The sequence below is a fragment of the Nuphar pumila genome, chromosome 3, assembly GCF_984573655.1.
Source record: "Nuphar pumila chromosome 3, dmNupPumi1.hap1.1, whole genome shotgun sequence".
Taxonomy (NCBI): Eukaryota; Viridiplantae; Streptophyta; class Magnoliopsida; order Nymphaeales; family Nymphaeaceae; genus Nuphar; species Nuphar pumila.
Window position 1 is genome coordinate 142,011,368 of NC_143251.1, and position 26,096 is coordinate 142,037,463.

General features: G+C 42.1%; 1 protein-coding gene across 2 annotated transcripts in view; it reads right to left on the reverse strand.

The window, feature by feature from the left end:
• Positions 1–26,096, reverse strand: part of BGAL9 (beta galactosidase 9) — a 118,345-nt gene that overhangs the window by 73,653 nt on the left and 18,596 nt on the right. The window contains exons 5-8 of one of the 2 annotated variants that reach the window (XM_090000357.1): positions 18,597–18,689; positions 18,130–18,273; positions 17,825–17,913; positions 5,320–5,425 (exon numbers count right to left, since the gene is read on the reverse strand). In XM_090000357.1, the coding sequence (XP_089856483.1) occupies positions 5,320–5,425; positions 17,825–17,913; positions 18,130–18,273; positions 18,597–18,689 (432 nt within the window). The remainder of the gene's footprint in view (positions 1–5,319; positions 5,426–17,824; positions 17,914–18,129; positions 18,274–18,596; positions 18,690–26,096) is intronic. The other variant, XM_090000358.1, reaches the window with a different exon arrangement.

Genomic DNA, 26,096 nt, shown 5'->3' on the forward strand with positions numbered 1-26,096 from the left:
TAAGGAAACCCCTTGAGGGTTTCCCCGATTGTCGCCTCCCCCGAGTCTTTAAGAGAAGGGCATGAGGGGAGGGGAGGCACACCTCCCTTCTCTCCTCCTCCTCTCCTCCCGACGCTGCTGCCTCTTCCCTATCGCCGCCAACGACGACCTCGCAAGGGAGCCGACACCGACGGCGGCGCCCCCCTTCCATGTACGCCCTCTATCTCCGTCTCCCCCTCCTCTCTTACCTTCCGGCAGGGGCCATCGGCCCTTGCCCCTCTTCTTTTAAAACTCAGCAGGGGTCGATGGCCCCTGCCATTTTTTTTAGACCGACAGGGGCCTTTGGCCCCTGCCCTCCTCCTCTTTTAAACACCAGCAGGGGCCGATGGCCCCTGCCCTTTCTCTCCATGAACGACAGGGGCCATTGGCCCCTGCCTCCTCTTTTGAAGCCGCAGGGGACCTTTGCCCCTGCACTCCCCTCTCTCTACTCATTTTTTTTTTTGGCAGGGCCCATCGGCCCTGCCATTCCTCTTTTTGGTAGGGGCCTATGGCCCCTGCCCTTCCTTTCAAGCCAGCAAGAGCCTTCGGCTCTTGCCTCCCTTTTCGGAAACCCAGCAGGGGCCGATGGCCCCTGCCCCTCTCTTAGTCGTCTTGGCCCCTGCCCCTCTTTAAATATCCGGCAGGGGCCGATGGCCCCTGCACCTGTTTCCTTTGCCGGCATGGGTCATTGGACCCTACCCTGCTCTGTTTCGGATCGACAGGAACCGTTGATCCCTGCCTTGTTTTGCAGAGAAGCCGAAACCCCAGTCCTTTATTGCCGTTTTCCCTATTCATTTAAATGCATGCTAATAACGTACCTTGCAGCTTACGCAACAGGCTCCGTTCGTGCTCCGTAGCCCGACCCTCGTATTATCCTCTCGCGTAGGCGTACGCAGCTGCACGACATCCCAAGGTAGGGTAAAGTCGCACAAGGGGCAATAAGATCTAATTAAGTTGAAATAATTAAAAATGGCTATGTTAGTTGTACTTAGATTTATACTGCTTTTGCGTGACTTATTATTCTTGTCTCCATGTTTATGAGTCGAGGTACGGTTTTACTCTTCGAGTATTAATTTGTGTATTTGCTCATGTGTTGAAGGTGGTTTCGCACTTTTTGAAATACTTATGCCCTAAATTGCTTGCATATATACTTGCATGTACCTTTCTATGGGTGGATGTACAATTTCATTATTCGATTATTATTTTGCGTAGTTGTTTATGAATTTGAGGTGTGGTTTCGTATTTCTTGAAATACATATGCCCTTGTTTGCTTGCATCCATTTTTGTCTGCACGGTTCCTTTGAGTGAGGTACGACTTTGTGTCTCGTGTATTACCCATGACCTTATGTGTTTGCCTATCTAAGTGGTTAAGGTATGGTTTTGGTACCTCCTGTGTTACTTATGTATTTTTGCTCGATGTGTGGCATTGCAAGTCGAGAGTCGCTTGTTGTCATGTTATAATCTGCATATGCTCACACCTATGGTAAATATGTACTTACATAAATGTAGTCTTGCGTCTATCCTGATTTCACTTGTTTTCAAAACACTAGAAGTTGTGCTTGTGCATTTCAGTTCTCTAAAAACGAGTTTCCTTCTGCGAACTTGGTGCTCTTCAAAATGCACAACTTTTGTAAAGTATGATTAAGTCTTGCAGGATTGCGAAGTCACATTTGGCCCCTCCCAAGTCCACACACTTGGGAGAAATGTTTTATAACCTTGATTCAAGTTGCGGCTCATTTTGAATAACCCCGATCAGGGGCATGAGCATATGAATGAGTGGGGTTATGTTGAAGGACTCATTCTTTATTTATCAATCTAGTGTCAAATGTCGATACTAAAATAAATTTTGGATGTAAGATTGATAGTGTTGTGTCTTGTGTGAATGACTTAATGTGGCATTATGGCTTTTAAGGATGGATCGTGCCAAATGAGCACTCCTATATTCTTTGAATTGTTACGAAGTTGTGTTGGGTATTCCTTTTGAGAAGCCCACAGACCTCCCTGGTTCAGTATAGCGTACTTTTAGACATGCACAACATGTTAAGTACTTTGTTGATCGGACGAGAGATCCGAGATGACCTTGCATTATGAAATATGAAAAATGTTGTTGAAGTGAATTCAAAACTTATCTTGTCAGGCTGTGTTGTATTATTTCTTTTGCAGATAATATCTGTTGGGGTTTCTTTTGTGGAACCTTATCCCTTTCATCGTAGTCGTACTTATGACATATACGACCGTACTTTTTGACAAGTACGTCTTCTTACGTTGCGATGATTGGATAAGTAGGTTGTGACAACCTCGATGAGTGCAAATAACAAAATGTTGTGATCACCTAAATAAGTGATGTTTTCGCCTTCACCGGCAAGATACTCGAGTTGGTCGAAAGACCAGAGTATGTAGATTGGGTCTTCAGTTAACTACCCCTGATGTACTCATTCGAATCGCTGACTCCTTTCAGGAGAGAGGACAGGAAGGTACAAAACTTCGATGGGCAGGCCATTAATGGCAGTTACGAGCAAAAGACTCGGCTTCCCCAGTCATCGGAGTTAGGGGAATGGGACTACCATAATTATCCTAGGTGGTAGCTCTCCATGTTTGGGATGCATCCATTGTTTATGCTGCTTTGGGGATTTCTCTCTTGGTCACCGACCGTCCCCTTAGGTGCGGACTCAGTCAGCTATCCGGGTTATCATAAAATACATAGCATAATAAACCCCCGGATCAGTCTAGGCTGTTACTAGAGTCGTGCCTTGTGCGTACCCGCTTGGCCAGTTAATATCGAAACATAATTTAAATCCGATCACACAATGTGTTCAGTTATGCACGTATGAAAGTTATAGGATACAACAAGTTCAATACTTATGGAATTGTATGTGTGGTTGATGAAGCATTGTATTTTGCTAGTTAACTTTCTTGTGCAGTGCTTTGCTTGTAATAGTTACCTTACTTGTGCCAGTAAAATGCTGTTAATAATTTTAGCATTATGCTCATGATAGTTTGCTCTATGATTGCTGAAAGCAAATTGCTATTTAATTGCCTGTCTACTTGACATATTAAATTATTCTGCTTAATTATGTTCTATATTGTCTTGTCTGTGCACCTACCAGTTTTTAGTGAAATTGACCCATTTTATGGGCAGGTTTTGGATAGGTGATACAGTCTGCGATGGCACGATAGCGTGATGAGGTCAAGATAGAGCTCTTTCCCTGACGTTTCGCTCCTGAGGACATGTTGGTAAATTTGGTATAAAGTGTGTTTCAAAATTTCTCTTTTATTAAACCGTGAGTTAATAAAACTGTTTTAGTAAGCTTCTTCTTGGTTTCAACAAACAAATTCTCAATTATTGAAACTCCGTTTCTAAACCATTTGATTTCAATGGTTGTGCGGGATTTGACAAAAAGGAAAGTTTATGCTGTAATGTGCTCAAGATCCATTGACTTGTGGTTTTAAAAATATCATTTTCCGCTGAAGTATTATTTAAACTCTGATTATTGTATGATTTCAAAGTTTTCTAAACTTTTCTAAAAAGTTACAAGTCCTGGATTTTTGGGGCGTTACAGAAGGTCCTGTTGGCCAAATATGATTCCATGGATGTGATCAACATAGTCAAAATAATAAGAATAGACCCTTATATATTATATTTTAATGTAAAATTTATGATTTTTTTTTTTAAAAATGAGGCTTACGCCTTACGCCTTGAGGCTTACGCCTCGCCTCAGATTTTGGTGGAGCGCCTCGCTATGCCTCAACGCTTTTCACAACACTGGAGCAGAGAGATAAAGTGGGCTGAAAACCCTTGCATTTACAAGAGGGAAAGCCCTCTATTTATAGAGGACCAAAAAGGAATTGAGAGGGACCACAAGGGGGCTCCCTTCTAGTCATTGGGAGCCCCAACGGTCATAAATGTGATCGTTGGGGCCCCAACGACTAGATAGGTGGGGGCCCTTGGTGATCCTATTACATAATGAAAATAAAATAAAAAGAAAAACAAAAAAGATAAAAGAAAGAAAAAAGGAAATGTACAGGGAAATTTACCAAAATACCCCTATCGGGTATTTGGATGTACAGAAAAAAGATATATGTATATATATATACATATATGTATATATACATATGTATATATATACATATATGTATATATATACATATATATATACGTATGTATATATATAAGTATATGTATATATATATATATATATTTATATATATATATATATATTTTAACAGCTTGTTAGGCTGACCAAGGGTATCTTGCTTATTCTGCTCATCAGGAGCATTTTTATGATTTTTGAGCAATCCAATTGTGGCAGGAGTGTAATTTATGCATCAATTGATATTTATTTTATAAAGTGTGAAGATAAATAAAGGATGAGTTATTGTTGTTTAGGGAGATGTCTTACATAAAGGATGAGTTAATATTGTATAGGGCGATAAAAAGGTAGATAAAGGATGAGTTAATGTCGCATACGAAGATCATCATAAAAAAATTGTTGCATAGGAAGATGTAAAGGTAAGTAAAATTTCTTCTATAAATAAGACCATGGAGAACCCAATTGGCAGCTCTTTTTGTTTGGGCTCACAAGGTGTTGTCCTCTTTTTTTCTTCCTTCTCCTTTTCTCCCTTTCTCCCTTGGTGTATTACAACCATTGAAGAATACCAGTTCATATCATCTACACTGGCGTAATAGAACATCTCATGATTGATGAAACATATAGAATGTTGCAGCCATTATGCTTGTGAACAGTGTCATATCATTGACATATACAATAAGAGCACAAAATTGTAGTATCGTATTGCATATATTTGCTAAACATTTACATTTTGTTCCCATAAAGGTCACTCTATAGCCTCCTCAAACATCGCTTCTTGTAGAAAGAATGCAGAAGGTAAAACACAAGAAACCTAGATATGTTGCATATGGAACATCAAAACTCCAATTCAGACAAAGTAAAAAGCCCTAATGCATACATTTGCTAAACATTTATATTTTGTTCCCATAAAGGTCACTCTATGGCCTCTTCAAACATCGCTTCTTGTAGAAAGAATGCAAAGAAGGTAAAACACAAGAAACCTAGATATGTTGCATATGGAACATCAAAACTCCAATTCAGACAAAGTAAAAAGTGCACCCAAATAAAATTCCTGATCTTTTTTTTGAAAGAGCATTTTCCTGTCAATTGGACTGGAAGAATATTTGAGAGTTCTGACAATAAAATTTGAAGAGAAGATTATTAACATGGCTATGCACATTAAGACTTAAGATGCATTGAACATATCAATTCCCCTAAATATTTTTTTTACCATATAGTAATTCTGGAAGCTCCCACCACGTTCAAAAAAACGAGCAACAGCAAATGCAAGATCTTGAACAGGCCTGTGAGGAAGTCTGCCACCCCATGATACATACCTGCAAGGAACTCAATGAACCAAAGAAAATGGTAATTCGAACCCACAGAAATGATAAATGAAACAGTTCGCTATGCCAAAACTACACAAGATAAACAAGAAACAAATAAATACACAGAAGTGGAAATTATCCACACCATTGCCACAATAAACTATGGTAATAATTTTAAAGTCCAGGCATGAAAATAATGCAACAAGTTCCTAAATCTAGTGACACTCATTGTTAATAAAACCGCACATAGTCAATTGACTAGTTGACCTAGGGGCAAGTCCGGTGCGTAGCTGTAGACACCTAGTTCACCAAGACTAAGTTGATTTACAAGATGCAAGGACAAAGTTGGCAATTTTCCTAAGCAACAAATAAAAGAGAGAAGGTTGGCTAAACCATCTCTCTCTCTCTCTCTCTTGTATGGGTGAGCATTGAGCCAGTCTGGCCTGAGGCAAAGCCCGTTAGGTCCTGATAAACCTGAAGCCATGATTGACCCATTGAAAGCCCAACCCGGTAGTTATGGGCACCAAGTCTATTCGGGCTTAGGTACCAAATTCTGCTCAATACCCACTCGATACAGGTCTCTTTCTCTCTACATATATATATATATATATATATATATATATATATATATATATATATATATATATATATATATATATATATATATATATATATATATTATTTATATATATATATGTATGTATATGTATATATGTACATATAAAAGAAAGAAAACATGTTTTCATTAGAATACAAAGATCAACTGATAACATCCAAAGTGGTTGATGAGAATATCACCCAAATCCAATGAGGTGAACCAAAGGTAAAGTTGTAAAAGGAGGGCCCAGACATGTGGGGACTGTTAAATTATGTATCAACATTGTAATCTCGTATATATATATATATATATAGAGAGAGAGAGAGAGACATATGTACTATGTATATATGTATATGTATCTCTATCTATATATATAAATATATTTATATATTTCTTTTTTTGTCTCATTGTTCACCCGAAAAGGGTATTTCTGTAAATCCCTATTTTACGCATATTCCATTTTGGAATATGATTGTAACTTTTTTAATTCTTTTATTTTTCCTTTTTCTTGTTCTTTCTTTTCTTTTTATCTTTTTTGTAATTTGTGCCACATAGGGAGGCTCCCCAAAGAGTCATTGGGGAGCCTCCAACGGTCACATATGTGACCGTGGGGGGCTCCCAACGACTCTCTTGGGAGCCCCTTATGTGGCTCCTTTGTATGGTTATAAATAGGGGCTTCACCCCCTGTATTCTTATGGCTTTGAGTCAAAGCCTAAGCTCCTAATAAAGTTCGAATATTTATTTTTATGCTTTTGGTGCATTTGTGAGGGTTTGTGATTTTGTGCTTTTATGCACAAGTGTTGTAAGTGTTCTTATTGTGCATGTATCTATCTTTATCAAGAATATTGAAGTCTTGATCATGGTTTTAAAACTCGTCTGACTCGGCTCGGCTCGGCTCGGCTCGGCCCTCCAACGAGTCAACTCGGTAAGCTAAACTCGTTCTGTGAAAACTCGGCCTTGACTCGGGTTGACTCGGCCTGACTCGGGCGAGTTTTGGGCACTTTTTTCTTTTTTCATTTTTCAAAGGCTATGGGCATTTTTTTCATATGTAAGTGTTCATTTTTCAAAGAACAAATAGCATAATAACAATAGGCTTACCAACTTAATATAAAATCACAAAATTAGTAAAAGTCAATCAAATTTCACATGCCCAATTGTCAATCATTCATTCCTTTTGGTAGCTCCAGGTAAGGAATCAAACCCAGTATCCCTCAATGAACATAGAGTGAATCCACTGATCCAGCTAACATAACTGATCCCTCATGCAACCATCTCTGAGACCTACACAATAGTTGGCAGCCAGCTTGTTCAAAACCAACAGCATAAAATGCCCACATTTATCATTATAATATATATACATCACAGCATTCTCATTATCCAAAGCTTATATGCATTTATGTGCAGATATATAAGGCATGGTCCAATCAACTCTACATCAGAAACACACTTACAAATATCAAGATAAAGTTCAATGTTCCCAAAATTTTGCAAGGATTTTCTGAGGCCCTGCAACACAACAACTATGACCATATATTCAGGATGTAAACCATGATCGAGCATGGCTATTAAAGTTCTTGAAGCTAGTAATTAAGTCATTCTTAATATATTGTCTTGAAAGACTTGCTCCTGGTTGTGTAGTTTCTTTAGTAAATGTGAGATTTGAATTAAGAGGAGTTTTACTTGATGTTATTTTACTTATTAATCAATTAAACTAGTAATTAAGTCATTCTACAAACCTTTATATGTTTAAATGACAATTTATATATTGTCTTTGTTTTAAAATCAAAAGTTAACAAAACCCGCTCCGAGTCACCGAGTTGACCCGCCGAGTCACGAGTCAATAAAGAACGAGTCGAGTTCCGAGTCACGGGTTTTAAAACCTTGGTCTTGATCATAGTATCTTGTTGAAGATACTTTCACAGGGACCTCGTTAAGCCACTTCAACAATGCACAATACATTTACAACAAGTATAGACTTATCCACAAATGGTAAGTCTGAATAGCATTCCTTGAACATATGCTTGTTCTTTTCTCTCCAAACCATCCACCAGGTAATCAGCAGCCAAAATTTTCAAAACTATCTCCATACCCTATTCTTCCTTGTGTTCTCCGGACTTAAGAGAAGTAACCTTAAGCAACAGATATGGCTAAACCAAGCATGAAAGTTGGGCCATCAGTCTTGAAAGAGAATAAGAACCTTATGTTACTTTCTCTCATTTATGAAGCATAAAGGATACCTCTATCAGGATTACCTTTCAATTTCCTTGACACCCTATATGTACAACAAGATGAGACATCAATGGCTTCTTTGTGACAGACAAGGTCACCAATCAATAAAAACAGAGTATAGCAGTGTAACGTCCCAAAATCGTAGACTTGAAACCTTTTATAAAAAATGTTGAAAGCTTTGAAATCGATTATTTATCAGAGTTTGAAACATGAGTTCAGCGGAAAATCATGTTTAAAATAGCAAGTCCCTAGACTTTGGGCGCATTACAGCACAAACTTCCCTTTTTACAAACTGATTTGCAACTCAAATATATATTTTATTGAAATGAAAAGAAGAACGAAGTTTTGGTAATACAGTTTTAATAATTCAAAGTTTTTATCAAAAGAGGTGTTTTTAAAGAAAACTCTATACCATATTACCCATAAATATCCTCAGGAGTGCAACGTCAGGGAAAGGGTCTCGCCTTAAACGCATCACGTCATCGTGTCATCGCAAGTTGTATCACCACCTGCCCATGAAATGGATTAGTCTCACAACAAACCAGTAGGGGTGCAAAAGACAAGAAGGAACAAAGGCTGCAATAAGCAAGATATTCACTAAATCAAACAGGAAAAAGCAAAACTAGTAGATCTGACCAAACGTATTGTGGAGTAAGCAAAACTCTAGTAAAGCAAACAGCTAAATACAAGAGCAATAAGGACCATAGTGCTAAACAAGCAACTATAGCGATCCAACTGATACTATAGGTGAAGAGTGACTAACTTTATCCAACAGTCAAACAAAACAACTGAATAAGACAAGCATTTATAACAATGCTCGCAATACATACAATTACCATTAAATGGTTCAGTTCATCGGCAAGTAATTATATTAATCATAAAGTACAAGTTGTTGCATCACAAGCAATTTATAAGCTACACATGTTAAGCAATCATAAGGCAGCAGTTATATCACAATATGTAAACAACTTATAAGACAAGCGGCTACATCAATTCTAGTTGTGGACAGTTCATAGATTACGAATTGTGAGTAGTTACATTCATCATATAAACAGTTCATAGATTATGAGCTGTAAGCAGTCACATTCGTCATAAGAGACGCAAGCTAGCAAGTGCTATATTATAATAAGCACCACGCAGTTCAACCAAAGGGTAAAGCAAGTCACATGCTAATATGTAGCAGCTAGCATAATGCTATTATTTTAAGTATTTAACTAATATGAGAAGCTAGTTATTGTTTAGTAGAGACTACGTAAGCAGTTTAACTAACTAGAGTAACGCCTCGACAGGCGTGCATAACTCAACGAGTAGCGTACCGAGCTACTGAGCTAACAAGCAATCAATTCACGTCACAGCACGCATATCTCATAATTATGTGCGTAAGTTATATCTTGTCTCATTATGAGTTGGCCATTGTGGGTACGCACATGGCATGAAACGTAGAAACAACCGAGATCGATTCGAGGGTCCATTATGCTATTATTTTATTATACCCCGAATGACTGACTGAGTCCGCTCCTAAGGGAACGGCCAGTGGCTAGGAGAGTAAGTCCCCAAAGGCAAACAGGGCTTATGGATGCATCCAACTTCTGCAGAAGTGTTAGGCGACTACCACCTAGGATAGTTATGGTAGCTCCCATTTTCCCTACCTTCGATGATTGGAAAAGCCGGATTTTTGCCCGTAATAGCCATTAATGGCTTGTCCATCGGAGTTTTGTACCATTCATCCTCTCTCTTGATGAACCATATCCAATGGGCACGACGGGGGTTTCTTAACCGTCGTCTCATTCTACATGCTCTGGTCTTTCGACCCACTCGAGCATCTTGCCTGTGAAGGCGCATAATTATCATTATGTGAATTACATGCGTTATTGCGCGTTCGAGGCAACCACACACCTTTCATCCTACTCATCGCAGTACGCAACGTACTTGTTCAAAAGTACAACCACGATGAGAGGGGGGGTAAGGATCTCTCGCAGGAAATCCCCCAACATGTCTGTTTTACAGAAGTCCACAGTGAACTCATTCAAGTTCCAACTTATCACGCTCAGGTCCTTTAGACAGTCACGAGCATCTTGCCTATTAGGCGAACATCAGCATTACATGATTTCCTTAAAGTGTCAATACACATTTCGAGGTTACTACAGACCTCTCATCCTTCTCTTCGTAGTCCAAACATATCGTACATGACTAAGAGTACGACTACAAGGGGAGGAGCATGGGTTTCTCGAAAGAAATCCATCAACAATAATTTCGCGAAAGAAGAAAGTGCGTCAACTATCTTAGTTTGACCAGAAAGCCTAACAATTAGGTCTCGCATCAGAGGTGATATAGCATCGATCTAGCGATGGTGCAGGTACCTCGATAGAACTCTCGTCCAACTCACGCACATGCTCCTAAACAGGGTTATCGTAATCGTATCGAATACGCGAACTAAGGTTATAACCCTCTTCTCCCAAATACATCGATTTGGGAGATTCAACCACTATCTCTCAAAAGGCTTTCGAAATCTGCTTTACAAGTTTTACATTTTGAAAATAGGTTTGCACCTAAACCACCGTTTGAAGAATCAAAGTGCAACGTGAGCATCGTGACTTTTAAAACAAATAAGCAAAACGGTATACACTATATACTCGAAGCTACACTCAGGGAGTGCAAGCTGGCAAGGGGCAAACCTGTGCACATTATAGTGTAATGGCAAATCGAGGAGCAAGACTCGATGTGTGAAACTGCACCTTAAGCGTAAAACGCACAAGCCACACACGAGATATGGAATCCTATCCTGACTAAACAAGTGCAAAGGATGACTCGTGAGGCATGGAGTTGTACCTCGATAGATCGATAAGCATAAGCAAGTAAAGGAACATACGACAGAGATAAGAATACACGCATGAAAAAAGCATATGCGTGAAGTGCGGCAGCAAAGTAAAGACGAACAACACATACAAAAAGTAAGTGCAAAAGCAAGCACGACTACAACAGGAAAGTAAGGTAGTAAGTACTAAGGCCATGGCGCATAAAGCGCGGGCAACAAAAGTAAATGCAGAAAGTAAAGTGCGAGAACGTAAATGAGGACCAGGATTGCGTCCTGGAGTAAAAAGGCATACATATACAAGTAAATGCCATGGTGCAAAGCGCGGGGCAGTAGAAAAATAAAGTACGAAAAAGTAAAGAGGACAAGGATCTTGAAACCGCGTCCTTGAGTTAAAATGACATGAACTGTAAAGACATGAATTAAAAGTCTGGGCACATATAGCGTGGCAGCAACAAAAAAAGAAAGTGCAAGGAAAGTAAAGAGGATAAGGATCGTGAAACCGCGTTCTTGAATTAAAATACATACGTATATATTTTATACGTATACATATATCATCATCCTCTTTCATTTTTAGTTATCTTTCCTTATTTTAGCATTTATCTGCTAATTGTCCTTTTTACGCAAGAATCCCTTACCCTTGAGGGGTTGCGGGTCCTCGTACGCCTGCGACGTAGGTAAGCACGAGTTCGAGCCACAGAGAGCGAGCAGGATCCACCGTTCAACCTGTGATGCTTAGAACGTTAGTAACATGCCATAATACAAACGAGAAGTGGGTCCGGTAAGACCTGCAGTGGTACCGGACCCCAAATACGAGGGTAGGCAGGGAGCTCAGCTCCCTGCAGAAAAGCAACAGAGGCAACAAGGCAAGGAGTCCTGGGTTCCCTACCTGCTCGAGCAGCAATGGCCCCCTGACAGAGCCTTGCTGACCACCTACAGTAAACAGTGGCAGAGGCAGGGAGCCTTGCTCCCTGCATGACCGAACAGCAGAGAGGCTAAGGGCTTAGCCCCCAGCCACACGAGTAGGGACAGGGAGGCCTGCTCCCAGACTGCCAGAGATGCGGAGGGAGGGGCAGAGACACTGCACCCTGCCTGCGAGGGTGCAGGAGGCAAGAGCCTCACCCCTGCCTGGCAAAAAGCCACAGAGGTAGGGAGCTCATGCTCCCTGCCTACCAAGACAGAAAAGGCAGGGGAGGGAGCAGAGGCTCCCTGTCGAACCTGCCTCAACAGGATAGGGGGGTGACACTCCCTGACAGAACACAAATCAGGACAGGGGGCGCAACCGCCTGCTGGAAACAAGACAGGCAGGGGCTCTGCCCCTGCCAGCAGAAAGATCAAGGTAGGGGGGCGAAGCCCCCTGCTAGGAAACAAACAAGATGCAGGGGGCTTCACCCCCTGCCCGAAAACAGGAAGAAGGCAGGGGGGCTTTGCCCCCTGCCGGGAAACTAAAGGAGGCAGGGGGAGCTTCGCCCCCTGCCGACAAAACACATAAGCAGGGGCCTCGCCAACAAACACAACAGGGCAGGGGGGCGAAGCCCCCTGCCGGAAGACAAAACGAAGGCAGGGGGCCCCGCCCCCTACCGGGAAACACAAGAAGGGGGGTGACAAAGCTCGATCGGGCCCTACCGACACACCCAGAAAGCCCAAGGTGGTGGCAGGGGCTTGGTCCCTGCCGACCCACCGGAACACAAGGTGGAAAGGAGGGGAGGTGCTCAGCACCTCCCTCCCTGGCAGACACAGAGCCACCATGATGGTGGCTTTGGTCCATCGACCCGAGAACAGGAGGGTCGAGGGAGACGAAGAAGAGAAGAGACAGCGAGGAGGGGTGCTCGGCACCACCCTCCTGGTAGACCCAAAGCCACCCACGATGGTGGCTTTGGTCCACCACCACCAAACGAGAAAAGGAGGTGGAGTTTACCTGGGAAGATCATGGCGACGGGGGAGACCATGGACGGCACAGGCAAAGGCGATGGGTTGCCGATGGCGATAATCAGGGGTTCACGAAGGAGATACCAGGGCTGCCGACGGTAGGTGGCCAGAAGCAGCGAGGAGTCGAGGGGTCGCTCGCATGGGGCTGTCAGACTGGGGTGGTTGCTGACGACAGGTGGTCGGAGGCGGCAGCAGCGGGTCGGCGGCCAAGGGAAACGGGAGGGGCCAAAGATGAGGTGGCTGGCAAGGTCGTGGGAGCTCAAGAAGGGGAGCAATGACAGGGAGGCTGACACCCTAAGGTGGTCGCTAGTGTCAGTCGGACACAGGGAAGAGGCGAAGGAGGGGCCGGCAACACTGGCGCTGACGGTTGAGGTTGCCGAAAAGACTCAGAGGCTGAGAGAGAAGGAGAGCCGAGGACAAGGTTCCGGCAAGGCGTAGCCGACGTCGAGGTTGCTCCGATCGTCGGCGACAGCACGGGAGAGACTAAAGGGGACGGGAGATGGTGGCGAGGTCATCGACGGCGTCCTGCCGCCACGGAACGGAGACGGGAAAGGTGAAGAGGAGAGAGAAGGGGCGAGGGCTTTTGCCCCTTGCCCGAGGCGCCTGCGTCTTTTAAAAGACGCAGGTTCTCAAAGCTTCGAGAACCCGGGTCCGGGTCAGGCTCGGGTCTGGTTGAGGCTCAGACCCGGGCCCGACACGGCGGACCAAACCTTGACACGTGCCCTGCACGTGTCTGACACATGTACGACACGGTTATTATTTATTTATTTTTTAATGGGCTTTACAAGCAGCCCCAACTCTTAGGCATGGATGTATAGAAACCCAGTCCCAGTACCTATTATGGGAATTCCTCTTCAACAAAGAGGCAGATCTACTTTCCCAGGATATGTTATGTAATAATAGAATATTTTATGCGAATTTTTATGCAATTAAGTAGAATTTATGCGTTTTGGGCCTAGGATCCATTACCAGGATCCATATAAGGTAGTGGGTGATTTGGGTTTGGACCCACATTGGAGCCAATCAGCTCCAAAAATGGATCCATTACCCGGCTCTATGTGGATCTGTCACTCACGGATGACCCAGATCCATGTAGATCCGCCACGCATTGCCGACCCAGATCCACTATAATAGCGGACTCGACATCGCGGTTCCGACCCCGGCTTTATTTTATAAAACACCCGAAAACAAGAATCGTGCCTAGGGCACGATTCTTGCAAAATCGAAAGGGGAGGGGGAGGTTACAGAGGGCGTAACCGACTCCACCTTTCGCTGAGGGAGAGCCTTCGCTCGATAAAAGGGAAGGGAGAGGGTCTCACCCTCTTTCTCTCACGCTCTCTTTCTCTCGTTCCACCTCTCTCGGCTCCCTCACAGTGGAGCAATCGATGCCGGCGACCTCGCCAACCGCGACAACCACATCTCCTCGCTGGACCAGCATCACGACTGTGGAAGCAACCGGAGTCGGCCGACCATCGTCTTGCGATAGCTGTCTCCGATCGTCGGAAAAAGCACCGGAAAAGGTAGGATTTCTGCACTTTCTTGTTTGGGGTTGATTGTATCTCGTGTGTGTTGTGGGTCGGTCAAGAAAGCACACCTATTGCATGCTCAGTCGTTCTTGATAGGGTTATTGGTTTAATTCTAATAGTGGACATTAGCTGTATGTAAGAGATTATTTCATTTCATCAATGACCTGAATATTGGCAGATTTTGAGCTGTTATCATATCTCATCTTATTTTGGTTGTGATTGATTATTGAATCTGGCTGAAGAAGTAACATGTTATCTGTTTTCTTTAAAAATTAGTTCGATTAGATACTGCACTCTTATGCATAAAATGTTATATTTCTTTTAAATTCCACCGAGGTGTGTTTCTAAACTGATTCTGTGTTTAACTGCATTCTATATTGAACAGTTAGCAAAAAGATAGTTTACCACAAATTTCAGGATAGCTTAACTGCTATTTTTGAAAAGATATTTAGCTGGAAACAAATCGGTTAGAACAAAATCTTAAGTTATATGATACTTTTGTTAACAGAGCAACTGAGTCATATTTATCAGATAGATAACTATGATGGGTACTCATGTTTAGTATATGGGGAGCAATGGGTATAACATGTGACAAGAAAATTTTGGGAATTAGTTGGATGTTTAGCTAGGAGGATAGCGGGTTCGGGATTGGTAAAGCGACTATCGTCCCTAGCATATGCAGAAACTCATATTTCTGTCGGATGTATATGAAAAATGTTATCTTAGCCTTTCAATATACCGATTGTGCAATCGTGAAGGTGATCATGGTTCAGTTATTAACATTTTTATTTGAGCATGTATGCTTGATGTGGATATGAAATTTTACATGTACACCCCCACACTCAAAAGAGATATGCATTGGTTAATACATGTATATGATGTAGGTGACACACGTAGTGAAGATGCATATGATTGAGATATGACATGCTTATGGTTGTGTTAGGGTTGCATGAGTGCACATGCATTTGGCACATGTTAGCATGCTTTATAGTTTGTAACATGTGTGGTATTTGATGTCTATTAATAGGTCATGGCAAAGTTGTTTTGATATAGGCACATACATGATATGAATGGGTGCAGCCTTGAAGTTTCAATTGCTGAATCTGGGTTATGTTCATGTGTGTGGATGTTAACACATGAAAAGGTTTCCTGTGCCTATATTGATGGAACTTGTTTATTTATCGTGCATTTATGGATTTGTTTTGAGTACATGTGCATACACAAAATCGATGTGTGTTTAGCATGTAAAATCAAGTATAAATGTGCTTATGGATAATGGATGAATGCATGTGTGTTAAGTGATTACATGAAAGCACTTACACATGGATGGTGAACACATGTATATGACTGTGGAAGCTTATGCACATTGTTAACATGGTATGAATGAATGTGCATTTGGAATCATGTTGGTATTATTGCATACATTGCAAGTTATGATTTTTGCATACGATGCAGTGATGGTCTAGATGAATCATCACAGGCCTGGAGAGCCTTGAGCTTGGGTTTGCTTTTTCTTTAATTGTTTAAATGCATCGCAAAAATCATACTTTATATTATTGTTCTATATTGCACTGTTCGATGTGTTTCCACGAGCTGGAGTCTCGTGATGGTTCTCGCAGAGGTTGATGCGAGCTTTTGCCTTGTTTTTGCATGTGGAACTGCAAAACTCATTAATTGGCTCATAATAAAAAGATAATGAATAAGAACAGTGTAATATACGTTCTGGAATATCTCATTTGGAGTATGAGAATCTTAGAAATCCGGTCTTGGAGAGACTGTGAGGATACAAAAACTCTGTGTGCTGTAATTTTGTCCCCTGAACCCGATATTGAGGTTCTTTCTCCTGGCCACGGTTTTAGGGAAAGCCTGCCACTTTACCCGGGAGTGGTGTGTTGGTCACAGTTGTGAGTTTGTTTTGGTACCAAGGAAGTGGCACTTGTGGGCGTGGGTGTCCCTTGTGTCCCCGACATTAGATGTGGAGGTCTAATGTTCTGATGGATGGTGTTGTTTCCTGATATCGGTCGAGGGCTAAGTTGGAACCCAGTAATAAAATACAAATTGTGTGTTAAGCTACCCTGGGAACCTACTTGACCTCGGGGTTTGTACCCGTTTGGTGTATCCGCGGGCAACGGTAATTAAAAAGAGAAACTTAAATTGTATGCATTTAATAGGGCATGCATATGGAAAAGGAAACTTAATGAAAGATAATAAGAGGATTCATGCATTACACATAAGTTATGCATTTTCCTGTTATGCATTAGAACATGCATACATTATTTGTTTTTCTTAATTGTTATATATTTGGTGGATGCGTGATATTTAACTTTCAATGTATGTTAAATGTCTTGTACTAAAATTGTGCATCATGGTATGTTTTAATGTTTCTTTATGCATAATGGATGTACCTTGTGGTGTGAATACGTACCTGAATTATGAATTGTCATAATTGCATTTCTTTGAATAATTGTGTGGATTCATATTGTGGTGGTGGGATATATATAAATACTGCTATTAATGTTACCTGTCAGTTAACTTCTGATAAATTGTTGATTGTCATAGTATATACCTTTGTTTATTTTTTGTATATACTGAACATCATACTTGACCCCCATATCACATAATGGATTCATGATGTACCACATTAAAAGTTACGGATTTCCTACTTAGACAGTTGTAGTCTAATTCCTATAAATTTCAGGTGAAGAATTGGAGTTAGGATCGGCTGCGGGATGAGGCTTCGATCGAGATTTTGGATTTACTGTTCCAAGAATAGTGTGAGGACTTTGATCTTAATTTTCATTGATCTTGAAATGAAAAGAATGTTTTGGTCTTGCTCCACCTGTAATGTTCTGGAATGCTTAGCCCTGTGGTATGATTGGTTTCCGCTGTATTAAAAAAAAAAATCTTCAAAAATCTGGGTTAAGATTTTGGGGCGTTACATGTTATGCATCAAATTAGGTCTTCCTCTGTTTTCTGGTTCTTTCTGGAATTGGGTTGAAAAGAATTGAAGCTTTCACGACCTTTTAATGCACCCGTTTCAAAGGCTGCAGAAAATTTTATGACTTATCTCAGACAATTCCCTTCAAATTACACTGGGAATAAAGGAGAAAAGGATTGTGAACCAAGCAGCTACTATCCACTAGGAAAGGAGTTGAGACAAATGACAACACTTACCCAAGAGAAATGCCTGAATATGCTGTAAGAAAATGCTAAACACCGTAAATGGTCACTAATTCTAGCTTGCAAGAAAAGTTTGCAGTACAATCACTTCAAAAACTCTCATGAGTGACGGAAAAAGAGTTGGATGCATGTACCATCCATCCCAGTCTTCAGTCCACATAATCGGTTTGTCATTTGAATTAGGCCTGTAGCCATCACAATAGTATGCATTACAGGTATTGATCTGCGGCATAACAACAATATGAACAAATGAATTACTGAGATTCCAGATAGATTATCCAAGATGATACCAAGTCATTCATGAGATTGTCTGCAGAATGCATAAAAATGTGAAAACAAACCAGAAGCCTAAGACACTTCTAATTCACATCAATCAAATGACATCAATGATGCAGGAAGATATAAAACTAAAATGAAATAGTTTTTAAATAAATCATACAATATTCTCTGGTGCATCATTTTGCCTGCACATAACCCACGGAACAGCAGCATCAAGCCCTAGAGCCATCCTGGCTGCCCACTTAACATACTCCTTCCCTCCTTCACCATATGACTGTTCTACATTCCCATACTCATTCTCAATCTGTTGAAGAATGTCAAGTCTCAGAGAAAATCTCTTACAATCAAATATATACATTACAAGCTGTTATGACCTACAACTGCCTAAAAGATTAATTTCAATTAACATAATTCTCAAAGTAGCCAGTTATTGAGTATCCCAAGCCAGTCGAGGCTTGCAAATCAGACATGCATCAAATTTGATGGGAAGCAATGCATCAGATGCATGTGTAGAAGAAAACTAATCACAAGAGTCTTTCTTTAATAGAATCAACCAGGACGATATGGTCAAACAACTAGCTTACTTGATCCCCCTCTTATGATGAACATTGGATGCATCTTTACTACCTGCAATAAGATGATGGGGCCACCTTGCCAGGAAAACAGCATTTCCTGCTTCATCAGATCGACCACTTTTTTTACAAATCTCTCCATCTCTTCCTAGTAATAAGAAAGTAAAAGCTTATATGAGACACTGGATTGTTCTGATTCAACAATTTGGAGAAACCAGGTTTAAAACAGTGCAAATAATAGTAAGGCAATTATTAATGGAATGTATGAGAGAATCAGCTAGCTGCCTATGTGTGTAACAGCGTGCATGAAGGTGTGCATGTGATATATATAGGGATATATATAATGAGTATCTCCTAAACCATCCTAAATGGCTTCAAAGCACAAAGTTCTGGGCATTTGCTACAGCTTACTTCTGCATTTTTGTATTTAGATGCATATTTAGAGAGATCAAATCTCAATTGCACCAAAATTTGGTGAAACAAAAATCAAGGTTTATTCGATCTGAGTCAAAGCATGGTTCTTAATGAATAAGTAATGATGAATGCATCTACAGGTTAGGATTTTAAAAAGCACGTGGCTGCATTTTCTTAGAAGTCTTTAGGAGCGCTTTTAGGATGCAAACTGTTTAGGAGCTACTCATCACTCCACACACACGTGTGTGTGTATTTGTTTTGCTAAAAGATTTCAACTGTCACAATGATTCGTGGACTCAAGGATAGGATTTGGATTCAACTCAAAAGTTCAAAAAAAAATTTAAAAATGGGATGCAAGAGAGAATTTTTTTTAAAAAATAATTAATAAATAACTATTTTTTAATATTTTATCATTAAAATGGATTTTTTATTAAAATAAAATTACAATGTAATGAAATATTATTTAAAAATATTAAAATAATGCCGCACGTGTCAGTGTCAGTGTCCCTGTCGGCGTGTCTGCCTGTGTCACTAGGGACATGCAGTCGAAATGGCGTGTCGTTGTGTCATAGGACTTCAATGTGTATGCCTCTACCATATCGTAAAACCTAAGAAAAAATAATAATTTGGACTCGGGTCGGACCCTAACCAAGACCCGACCCGGATCCGTCACGGGCTTAGTCGGCTGCGTGCTAATAAAAGCATGCAGCGACAAAAGGAAGGAGGTCTCTCGAAACCTCCTTCCCCCCCTATGTTCTCTCTCTCAATCGATCGACCCCCCTTGCCGACCCCTGCGTTGTCGAGCCCCTCCCTGCTCTCTTGCGGCAGGGGAGGGGGTCGAGCCCCTCCCTGCACCCTTGTCTTCTTCTCCGTGTTCAGTCGACTGACAGAGGGGCAGAGCCCCCTATCGTCGCCTCTTGTCGGCAAGGGGACTCCCCCCTGTCTCTCTCTTTGGTTCTACCGACAGGGGAGCAGAGCCCCCTGTCGTTGTTCTTTCACGTCAGGCAGGGCGGGGCAGAGCCCCCTCCCTGTGTCTTTTCTTCGACCGGTGGGCACGGTGGGAGGACTGGGTTCCTTCCCGTCGCCCTATGCTTGTTGGGTAGGTGAGGGCCGAGCCCTCCCTGTGTTCTGTTTCTGCTTGGCAAACAGGGGCTCGTCCCCTGTCTTTGTTTCTTTTTACAGGACAGAACAGGGTCGTCGCCACTGCCCTTTTGCAGAGATGTCAGAGGACCGAGCCCCCTAGCCCTCTTTGCATATTCGGCACGCAGGGGCGAAACCCCCTGCCTCCCCCTTAGTGGCTTGTAGGGAAGGGCCTCGCCTCTTTGCTCTCTTGGCAGGCAGGGCGAAGCCTCCCTCGTTGTCTTCTTCAGGCAGGGGTGCAGCCCCCTGCCTCTCTTTTTCTCGCTAACAGCAGGGGCTCGCAACCCCTGCCCATGCTTCTTGCGCTTATAGCAGGTACCCAAGGGCACGATGCCCCTGCCTCTGTTTCCCTTACGTCAGGACGACGACAGTGCCCCTGACCTTCTATTTTTGGTGTTAGCTTGCTAAGATCGTCACTTTTGCAACTCGTGCGATGGATCGCGTTCGCGCTCCGCGACCCGAGTCGTCCATCACTTACACCCATAGATGCCAGCAAGCTTGCAACTCCCAAAGGTAGGGAAAGATTGCACGGAAGACTTAGATAATCGAATTAAGTTCAATTAACTAAAAATAGACCATTAAATAAATATATATATAGAGAGAAATATATATTTATACGAGTACGCATTTAACTCAAGGACGCGGTTTTGCGATCCTTGTTCTTTACTTTTTGTCAGTCTTTACTTTGTCGTCGCGCATTGAGCAAAGGTTTTGCGTAGTACTCCTGCTTGCAGTCTTTACTTTGTCGTCGCGCATTGCGCAAAGGTTTTGTGTTGCACTCCTGCTTACAGTTTTTACTTTGTCGTCGCGCATTACGCAAAGGTTTTGTGTTTCACTCTTGCTTACAGTCTTTACTTTGCTGTCGCGCATTGCGTAAAGGTTTTACGCTGCACTCATGCTTACAGTCTTTACTTTGTCGTCGCGCTTTGCGCACAGGCTCTTGTTTTTGCATATATGTTGTTACTGCCTTGCTATTGCAGATTACGCTCAGGTTTTCGCTCATTGCATACGCTTTTGAGGCATCCTCGTGGAGGATTCAAGAGGCATCTACCACTCTCCCTCTTGCGACAAGAGTTGAGACGGGAGCTAGCGATACATCCTTGTCTAAGGAGAGGGATACCTCGCAAGGATTCTGGCTCTTCGTGTACGCAGTCCTGTAGAGTCGACTTGAGATTTTAGGGAGCTGCGCAAAAGCATCAAAGACTGTCCAAATCGAAGCATTTGGAAGGATGTAATTGGCAGGTTTTGTTGAGAAAGCTGTATCCCGTCTATCGAGGCCGGTATCGAGTCATGTGAGGCATGTAGATACCCCGATAGCGGATGAGATTCAAGATAATCACATGTCAAATGTTGGCACAAGCTGCTAGCTGTTTCAAAAGACAAAGAATGTCAAAGTATAGTTTGAGAAGCATTACATCTTTGTGAAACACTTTTTTTGAGGTTCCTATTGAGGAACTATACCCCTTTCATCCTAGAGTACTTGTAGTCGTGCATTACACGCTAGTACTGCGATGATCGGATGTGACGGTCGTGCGACCTCGAATAGTGCTAAATGCATAATGTTGTAATCACATAAAATGGCCTCACATTCGCCTTCACAGGCAAGATGCTCGAGTAGTTTAAAGACCACAGCATAGAATGGGTCGTTAGTTAAGCAACCCCTAACGCACCCATTCTCTTGTTGTCTGTCAAGGGAGAGGACAGAGCGGTACAAAACTCCAATGGACAGGTTGTTAACAACCACCCCACGAGCAATGATCCGGCTTCCCCAGTCATTGGAGTTAGGGGGAAAGGGGCTACAATAGTTAGCTCAACACTTCTGCAGAAGTTGGATGCATCTGTGGCACTGCTTACCTGCCTTTGGGGAATCTTCTCTCGGCTAAAGTTGTCCCATCAGGAGCGAACTCAATTAGCTATTCAGGTTATTGAAAATACATAGAATAACAGACGCCCGAACTAGTCTCAGTTGTTTCTACGTTTTGTCTGCGCGTACCCGCAAGCCAGTAATATCGAAACATAAAGTTTGTTCACACTGGTTAATTACTTGTTTTACTCCTTAGTCGAACTGCTTGGTGTTTATTGTAACGTAGCATTTGTTGACTTGCGTCTCTTATGATTGATGTGATTGCATACAGTTCGTAATCTATGAACTGATGGCAACTAGGATTGATGTGGCCGCTTGTCTTATAAGTTGCTTACATATTGTGATATAACAGTTGTTGTATGATTGCTTATCATGTATAGCTTATGAATGGCTTGTGATGCAATGGTTTATGCCTGACGATTAATTTAATTACTTGCTGATAGACTGAGCCATTTGATGGTAATTGTATCTATCGCGAGCATTGTTATGAGTGTTTGTCTTATTCAATTGTTTTGTTTGGCTGTCAGATAGAGTTAGTTACTCTTCGCCTATAGAATCAGTTGGATTGCCATATCTGCATGTTCTCACGTGTCATTTACGCATGTTTTGAGGTCCTATTTGAGGATTGCAATGTTCCTTGTGGCAATAATTCGATGTGTAATATTATATGCTTCTGTGTGATGTGATTGATGTGTCACGTGATAAGAAATGTTGAGAGTATGCGATAATATGTTTATGGTTCATGGAACCTTAGTGGAGGAATGGGTGATCTTGTGTTTTTTTTACCATGTGAAGTGATACGATGCATATTGCTGATATACATGCTTGTGCCCATATTGGTGGCTACTGACCCCAACAACGGTCAATTGTTCGGAGCAGTCGATTGTATTGATGCATGTATCACTGAGTAGGGTCTATGTTGAGGACCGGATCTTCAAAAGATTATCTGCGAGGGCGTGTATGATCAAGACCAGGTAACCAGCTAGAGTGGTAGATTCTTTGTGAGGATGTACATTGTACACAAACGGGTAAACGCAAAGATGGTGAACTCCTGTGAGGAAGTGTATAGTCCAAGACCAGGTATACCATCTAGGGCAGAATTCCTTGTGAGTTATGTCACATGGGTGCGGGGATTCGGCACTTCCAAAAAACCTGGGTGCAGGGGTGCGGCAGGGGCAAAAATGTAAAAAATATATATATATAAGGGGGGTCCGGTTGTTCATTAAATGGGTTTAAATTTGCATTTGGATTTGGTTGTGAAAAGCTCATAGCAGGTCTGCTTTTTTACATGTAAATGGATTTGAATATCTATCAAATTAGAATATGTATCGGATTCAGTAGCAAAAAATAATAACCATATCTGTCAAATTTGAATATAAACGGAATTGAATTTGGTGTAATATGGATAAAATCCAATTTATTGGCATCCCCACCTAATAGGATGTGGCCTCTTTCCACACAAGAGTTGGATCCAGATACAAAACCGTGACTTTGTTATGTACACTTTTACATGTATTCAGGTTTTGAGTTGGAATTCAGATTTGGATTAACGGTATGGTATCTAGCCCATATTTTGTTGGGATCTGGAATGCTTTACTGAATCCAACTAAAAGTTAATCGTGGTTGGATATTTAAATCAACCTGATCCATTGACATCTTGCGTACAGGTTATCAATTATGGGTAAAGGTCTCACATTGTTAATTGTATCCCATTTCTCCTGATATATGCAAATCCAATTCGGGTAGCACCTTTCAAATAAATTGGATCTAGAAGAAGGATACCGAACCCGGATCGAAACAAACCCAATCCAGATGCATGTTTACAACGGGTAGGGGTAGTTTAAATCATTTTCTCCTCAGGGATTTAACTGTCCTCTTGTGGACCTTTGACCGACAAGGACCTCCTCGTGAGGGCCCCACACGTCCTTCTAGGGTGACGGCATGTCGCTTCTCCCAATCGACGTCCGCCACGTTACCGCCTCAGGTATTGTCCGCCCCCCGTGGTCGTACGATCGGGGTGATCCGCTTGCGATCGGACGGTTGGTAGGACGTGGAAGGCGGATCCGACAAAGAGATGCACGGGATTCTAGAGGCTTCGATGGGGGGAGGGAACCTGATCAGTTAACCGCGGTTAATTCTTAACCACTGGTGGAGCCCCCCTCACCCCTTGCTTTCCGTCGAGTTAAGATTCCGAGGAGAGAGAGAGAGAGAGAGAGAGAGAAGGCGAGGGTTTCCTCTTCTTCTCCTCTCCTCCTTCCGCCCTTTCGGGATCGTTGCAGACGGAAGAGATTCTCCTTCTCTCTCTTGGTACTTCTTCCCTCCTTTTGAGAGAGAGAGAGATCTTGACCGTAGGTCACTCTGAAACGCTGGCAAGATCGATGGCTGAAGAGATGACGAGTTAGCTAACAACGATTTGTTTATCGTTCCTATCCTTCTATTCTTGCGGGTTTCTTCCAGGAGTTCGTAAGATTGGTCTCTCTTCTTGTTTGTTTTCGTTGTTTTGGTTTGAGGTTTTGTAGATCTGAGTGCTTTTTCTGCAAATTTATGGACGGAATTGCTATGTTTTGCATTCCGATGGTTTCGCGATGTCCTGTGCTTTTAGTTTTGGGAAGTTCACTCTTACGATTTTTTTTTTTTAATTCCGCAGCCCATTTCATATGGCAAAATTTTTTTTTAAGACCCTGGGTGACGCACCCAGGGTCAGGTTGACCGCACCCGCGTCGAGTCGCGTCGAGTCGCGTCGACGCGGGTGCGGCACCCTGCTAGCCGAATCCCTGTGACATAGCTTGTGAGGTTATACATTTTCTAGACTAGGTGATCCGGCGTTGATCTTGTTGATTGTAATAGTTGTTATCGACCCTGAGAGCGGTCATTTATGTTGATGTGTGTATCGCAATGATTTTCATTGTATGTGGCATTTGTTGAGGATCGAGTTCTCAAGGGTTTCTTTGTGGAATATGTATGATTAAGACCAGGTAACCGGCTAGAGTGATAGATTCTCTGTGAGGATGTACATTGTCCACGAACGGATAGCTGCAAAGATTTGTTGAAGAGCCAAGGAGATTTGTCCAAGAGTGTCTTTGAGATCCCCGTTCTTGCCGTCATCTTCTTTGGTGGTGGATTCTTCAACGGAAGCCACCTTTGGCTTGAATGCCCCATTTAGCTTTGAGCAAACGGGTTTAATATGTCCCGGCTCATAACAATGGTGACATATAATCATTTTTCTTCCACCACTCCCTTGCTTACCAAAATGAGGTGGTTTGTATGTTTTAACATGATTGCCGGGTTTAGATACGGCAAGAACTTCCTCTATGCTTTTACCCATGCTATGCCTAGTCTCTTCTTGAGTAATCTCGGCAATAGCTTCTTCTAAGGGAGGAAACGTGGATCTATGGAGAAGTGAGGATCTCACTTGTTCAAATTCGGGACGAAGCCCAAATAAAAATTGAAACAATCTATCTTGTTCCATTTGTTTTTGTCTTAGAACCACATCCTCCATAGATACCCATTTAGGCTCTAAAAGGGCCAATTCATCCCACAAAGGATTTAGAGCACTATAGTAATCTTGTATGCTCATGTCGCCTTGTTTTGTGGTTCTTACTTTTTCTTGCAAGAAATAAGCTCTTGCAAGATCCTTTTGGGTAAACATACCCTTCATAAAAAACCAAGCTTCATTTGCCCGGCGGAATTTTGCAATATTTGCACATACCTTAAGTTCGACATTATTCATAAACCATGCAAGGATTTTTGCATGGTTGCTCTCCCAATCTTCCATTTGATGATTATAATCTTCAATGGCCTTGAGACGAGCATCGCCTTCAAGTGCTTTCTCTTGATCTCCTTCCATCTTTGTGAGCTTAAGTTGGGGTTCCGGAACGGTTCCCATTACATAACCCCAAAGCTTCTTGCCTTTGAGATTATTCTCCATTGCGGATGCCCACATCATGTAATTTTTTCCATTGAGTTTGAATGATAGATCGATCTTGACTTCCATTGCTACACAAGGAAGATGTGAGAAAGAAAGGAAGTAGAGAGAGACAAGATTTTACCTTTAGAAGATCTTATGGCTTTGATACCATGTAATGAAATAAGCGGAAGAAACCAAGAATGCTAAAGCATTCACTATGTCCCACACGG